The sequence below is a fragment of the Carettochelys insculpta genome, chromosome 12 (assembly GCF_033958435.1).
Source record: "Carettochelys insculpta isolate YL-2023 chromosome 12, ASM3395843v1, whole genome shotgun sequence".
Taxonomy (NCBI): Eukaryota; Metazoa; Chordata; order Testudines; family Carettochelyidae; genus Carettochelys; species Carettochelys insculpta.
Window position 1 is genome coordinate 1887127 of NC_134148.1, and position 6199 is coordinate 1893325.

The window sequence follows — 6199 nt, forward strand, 5'->3', positions numbered from 1 at the left end:
GGGTGGGTAAAGTAATGTACAAATATCTTTATAAAAGGAAAGAAAGACAATCCATGGAACCACAGACCGGTCAGCCTTACCTCCATGGAGGGGATCCTCAAAGAATCCATTTTGAAGCACTTGGAAGAGGGGAAGGTGGTCAGGAGTAGTCAAGATGGATTCACCAAAAGCAAGTCAGACCTGACCAATCTGACTAGCTTCTATGATGCGGTAACTAGCTCTGTGGACAAGAGGAAGTCAGAGACTTTGACTTTACCAAAGCTTTTGATACAGTTTCCCACAATATTCTTGCACATAAGTTAAGGAAGCATGGATTGGATACATGGACTGTGAGGTGGATAAAAAGCCACCTAAATGGTCAGGCCCAACAGGTAGCAATCAATGGCTCAATGTCTGGTTGGCAGTCGGTTTCAAGTGGAGTGCCCCAGAGATCAGTTCTAGGGCCACTACTGTTCAACATCTTTAATAAAGATGTGGATGAGGGGATGGATTGCACCCTGAGCAATTTTGTGGATGACACTAAGCTGGAGGGACAGGTAGATACATTGGAGGGTAGGGACAGGGTCCAGAGTGACCTAGATAAATTGGAGGATTGAGCCAGAAGAAATTGGATGAGGTTCAACAAGGACAAGGGTAGAGACCTGCACTTGGGATGGAAGAATCCCAAGCATTGTTACAGACTGGGACCAACTGACTGAGTAGTAGTACAGTAAAAAAGGACCTGGGGATTACAATAGACAAGAGGCTGGATATGAGTCAACAGTGTGCCCTTGCAGCCAAGAAGGCTAATGGTATATTGGGGTGTATTAGGAGGAGTATTTTGAGCAGATCTAAAGAAGTTATTGTTCACCTCTACTTGACACTAGTGAGGCCACATCTAGAGTACTGAATCCAGTTCTCAGCCCCCAATATAAAAGGATGCAGATGCACTGGGGCAGGACCAGCAGAGGGCAAAGAAAACGATTAGTGGGATGGACCACATGACCTATGAGGAGCGGCTGAGGCACTTGGACTTATTTAGTTTGCAGAAAAGAAGAGCAAGGGGAGATTTGATAGCAGCCTTCAACTTCCTGAAGGGGGGCTCTAAAGAGGATGGACAGAGGCTGTTCTCAGCAGTGACTGATGGCAGTAGTAGTAATGCTTTACAGTTACAGAGGGGGATGCATAGGTTGGATATTAGGAAAAACTATTTCACCAGGAGAGTGGTAAAGCACTGGAATGTGTTACCTAGAGAGGTGGTGGAATCTCCATCCCTAGAGGTTTTCAAGTCTCAGCTTCACAAAGTCCTGGCTGGGATCATTTATTTAGGGGTGATCCTGCTTTAGGCAGGAGGCTGGACTCGAACTCCTGAGGTCCCTTCAAGCCCTAGGATTCTATGATTATAACCAGTCCAACAACAATACCATCACAACGGGAGGGGATGACCTGGAAAACATGCGGCAGTTCACCTACTGGGGGAGTGTTACGGGCAGAGATGGAGGAACAGACAAAGATATCAGTGCTAGAACAGGGAGAGCAACAGACTCTTCACACCATATTGAGTTCACAAATAATACATGCAAAGACAAAACTGTGGATCTTCAACACAAATGTGAAGCGTGCATTCTTGTGTGGATGCGAGACCTAGGTTACATCCACACTTCGGAAAAACTTCGAACGGCCATGTTAATGGCCAAATTGGAGAATACCGATACGGCGCTGAAATGAATATTCAGTGTCTCATTAGCATGCTGACAGCCACGGCACTTAGACAAGCTGCACACAAGCAAAATGCGGCACTTCTGAAGTGCCGTGGCTGGCAGCATGCTAATGAGGCGCTGAATATTCATTTCAGTGCCTCATTAGCATTCTGCGATTTGGCCATTAGCATGGCCATTTCGAAGTTTTTCCCAAGTGTAGATACAGCCACAGTGTACTAAGAAGTCTTCAAATCACGAGCCACAGACATTCATGAACAGATGACTGAGGTACATCCTTCGCATCAAATGGCAAGACTTGGTCACAAATGAGAAGCTTTGAAACTGAGCAGCAGCAGAACTACTTGATATTCAAATCAAGAGAAGAAAGTGGGGAGTGCTAGGCCACGCTCTCAGAAAACCATCATCCAGCATAATCCGTCAAGCTCTCAAATGGAACCCACAAGGAAAAAGCAAAAGAGGAAGACCTCAGACAGCATGGAGAAGATCCACTGAGAGTGAAGGACAACTAGGATACTCCTAGGGTTAGTTAGAAGTGTTGTCCCGAGACAGGGTGAGTGGAGACTTGTAGATGACCTATGCTCCACCTGCAGTACAAGGATTTAAGTAAATTAAGTATATGCTCAAGTAGACATCAAGTTATACTGACCTATTTCACTGTGAAGAAAGGTAAGGACAGGCAGTCCATCTCCCCAAGCACAGTCCAAATACAGATAGGTTACCTAGAATTTAGTAAACACAGGCTACTACTTCTAAATTTAGTCTCTAAATCTGTATTGTCAGACCAATCAGTTTGATATTTTGCGACAGTATTTTCTGTCATATAATTCTGGTATGTATAGCCTACTTTAACTTACCACATTTAACAACTAGATTTATTACAATATTACCACATGAAGGCTGCATCTACACTAGCCCCTTCCTTTCAGAAGAGGCATGGTAATGAGCCACATCGGCAGATGCTAATGAGGTGCTAACATGAATATGCATCACCTTATTAGCATAATACCAGTCATGCACAGTTCAAAAGCACTACTTTCTAATCACACACCGCCCGTGTAGACGGTGGCCTTTCGAAAGGACACCGCCCAGACTTCGAAATCCCCTTCCTCTTAAAACCTAATTTGAAGAAGGGGTTCTGAGGTCCAGGAGGCCCTTTCGAAAGGCTACTGGGGCAGCGTGCAATTAGAAAGCAGCACTTTCAAATCGCGCAAGGCCACCATTATGCTAATGAAGTGCTGCATCTTCGTGGCACTGCCTCATTAGCATCTTCCCAACTCGCTCATTACCATGCCCCTTCCAAAAGGAGATGGCTAGTGTAGACGCAGCTATGGTGGAATTCATTCTGGGGGTTCTCCTGCTTTAAAGGTCTCTCGAGCAGCTCGCTCTCTGTTTGAAATGGTACCTGCAGCTCACAGCAAGTAAATTATATTTTACATACTAGAGAAACAAAATATTTGTTTTCCATATGTAGCTGTCCAACATTAGTCCAAGACATGCAATAATTGCAAAAATCAATCTCAAGTCTTATATGTCCGCCAATCCCCCTGATAAAAGGTAAAAGTGACTTGAATAATCTTTGTCTGTGTCACCACTACTTGGTCATTTTCAGAATGGTGACATAATTTATCCCTGTTTCTTCCCATTCAAAGACAAAAAGTCGGATTATTTCTATATAATTTTTAAAGAAAAATTAAGTACTAACTGGCTGCCATATCTACACTATAGACTCGAGCCAACTTCCAGAGAAATTTCTTTTGGTTCCAACGTATATAGCATTTTTTCCACCACTGTCTCTTTGTGTATCCCTTCACTTACATCTTTGCTACCATACCCCTTATTCATAAGGTAAAGGTCATACTTCAGACTTAGAATCCACAAAACACGCATTTTGCAAAGACTTACTTTCTTATCATGTAAATATCAGCCACCACGCATATATATTTTATAGGAGGAGCAGGACCCATGACCACAACCCCCTGCCAAGTTTCTGTCCAGCACCATTTCAGACAGCTAGAGTATACCACATAACAACAAAGCTTATTCAGTCAGTTCTACAGAAATACTCCACTGCATTGTCAATACCTTCCCTTTCTAACAAAACCTCAACTACAAGAGTATCTTTAAAATGCCAAAACGCAAACACTATAACAGATTTTCAATAAAAAGTTAAACCTATCCCTTGGCAATAAAGCCCAGAATATTTTCAACATGAATTCTAATGCCAAAAAAGGACAAATGTTTTTTTTAGCCAAAGCTTTCGCAACTAAGCAGCTTACATTATTAAATACTTAAATACCTTATAGAATGATTATCAACAGATTTCACATGGTTTGTAAGGTTTAGAAAGCACTAGCTGGGATCACATTTCAACTGGATGTGATTAAAGTTTCTAAACCCTTGAAAACCAGGATTCATAATGGAAACACTAAGACCATGAACTAAAAATTTGACAAGTCAGACTATTATAATACTGGAAATGCTGCAAAACCATTGATTTAAACCCTTGGATGCCAGCCAATCCCGTATTCAAAGTGGCAGGAGCAGAAGCTGAAAGCAGGGACACAAACGAACCCTGCTTCGTCCTACCCCAAGACCGAACTCTTCTCTATAACTTTTTCAGTGAAAATGAGACACTGGCTCTGCCGTACACAACGTGCTCTTCCCCCACAGGTTGTCAGCGCTGCCCTGCTAAGGACCCTGCTCAAACCCGCAAAGCAGGTCCGGCCCCGCAGCTCCGCTAAGGCCCGTTTCTGCTTTACAAGGCGAGCAGGCAGCGGGGGCGCCGCACCTGTGGGGACCTGGGAGCCGGGTGCCCTCTGCGCAGAGACGCCCCGGGGCTCCCGCCGCTGACTGAGGGGCGCGGTGGCCCCTCCCGACGCCCCGCGAGGACCGGACCGGCCCCAAGCCAGGAAAAGGTGCTGCTAAGGCCCACCAGGGACCAGCTGCCCGGCCCGGCCCCGCCCGCAGCGAGCCGCCGCCGGGCCCCGGCCCGTCACTGCCCTGCGGCGAAGCCCTCGCCCGGGGCAGCCCCAGAGCGCAACCTCCGCGCGGCGCGGCCCGGCGCCCCCGGCCGCGCCGCCTCCCCCCGCCCCCGGCCGCTCCCTCACCTGCGGGGCCGTGCGGGCTGCTCCTGGCGGCAGCGCCGGCCGCCCCCGGCCGCCCCAGCAGTAGCGCGAGCCAGAGGGAGCCGAGCAGGCGCCAGGCGCCCCGCGCCGCCATCGCTCCGCGCTCCGCGCCCCGCGCCCGCAGCCGGGCGCCCAGCAGCTGCCCCTCCCCCGGGTGCGCTCCGGCCGACCCGGCTCCGCTTCCCTGGGCCGGGCGCTGCCGCGGCGGCGGCCTGAGGAACCGGCTGCCCTGGCCGGGCCCCGGGACGAGCGCCGGGCGCGCAGAGACGCCGGGCCTGGCGGAGGCGGGGGGGGGTCACTCCATGGCGGGCCGGTCCCAGCGCCGGGCTCCGCGTCTCCACACACAGCGAGAGGGACACTCGCCGCGCGCCGCCACCCGCCGCCGCCGCCCGCGCGCATGCGCCAGGCGCGATCCTCTTCCCCGGGCCCCCTCCCCGCGGGAGCCGGCGCGTTTCAACGCCCGCCAGCCGCGGGGGCGCGCATGGAGCAGCGCCGCCCGCCGTCGCGCCGAGCCCACTGCGCCCGGAGAGATGGAAAAGGCGGCGCGAGCGGGAGCGAACCCGCGGCGGGAGCGCTGAGGGGAGGGCGCGGAGCCGCCGGGGAGGGGTGTGCGCCACGGCTGGGCACGGGCAGCACCGCTGACCTACAGCCTTAGTGTGCCCCAAACACCACTGCGCCCTCACCCCTCGGCACCCCGCCACCCCCGCTGCTCTGCACCCTGACAGACCCCACTGCGCTCAGGCCGCCAGCACCCGCCCATCCACACCCCTACTGCTTCCCCACGCCACCCCTCCTACACCCTCTGCACCGACACATCCTACTGCCCTCAGTCCTCCTCTCATCCACACCCTACTGCTTCCCCACGCCACCCTTCCGACACCCTCTGCACCGACACATCCTACTGCCCTCAGTCCTCCTCTCATCCACACCCCTACTGCTTCCCCACGCCACCCTTCCTACACCCTCTGCACCGACACATCCTACTGCCCTCAGTCCTCCTCTCATCCACACCCCTACTGCTTCCCCACGCCACCATTCCTACACCCCTCTGCACCGACACATCCTACTGCCCTCAGTCCTCCTCTCATCCACACCCTACTGCTTCCCCACGCCACCCTTCCTACACCCCTCTGCACCGACACATCCTACTGCCCTCAGTCCTCCTCTCATCCACACCCCTACTGCTTCCCCACGCCACCCTTCCTACACCCCTCTGCACCGACACATCCTACTGCCCTCAGTCCTCCTCTCATCCACACCCCTACTGCTTCCCCACGCCACCCTTCCTACACCCTCTGCACCGACACATCCTACTGCCCTCAGTCCTCCTCTCATCCACACCCCTACTGCTTCCCCACGCCACCCTTCCTACAC

General features: G+C 51.8%; 1 protein-coding gene across 7 annotated transcripts in view; it reads right to left on the reverse strand.

Moving 5' to 3' along the window:
• Positions 1 to 5188, reverse strand: part of NEO1 (neogenin 1) — a 400117-nt gene extending 394929 nt beyond the window's left edge. For all 7 annotated transcript variants that reach the window (XM_075006455.1, XM_075006454.1, XM_075006452.1 and 4 more), the window contains exon 1: positions 4808 to 5188. In XM_075006455.1, the coding sequence (XP_074862556.1) occupies positions 4808 to 4919 (112 nt within the window). In that variant the 5' untranslated portion in view covers positions 4920 to 5188. The remainder of the gene's footprint in view (positions 1 to 4807) is intronic.
• Between the last annotated feature and the right edge of the window lie 1011 nt (positions 5189 to 6199).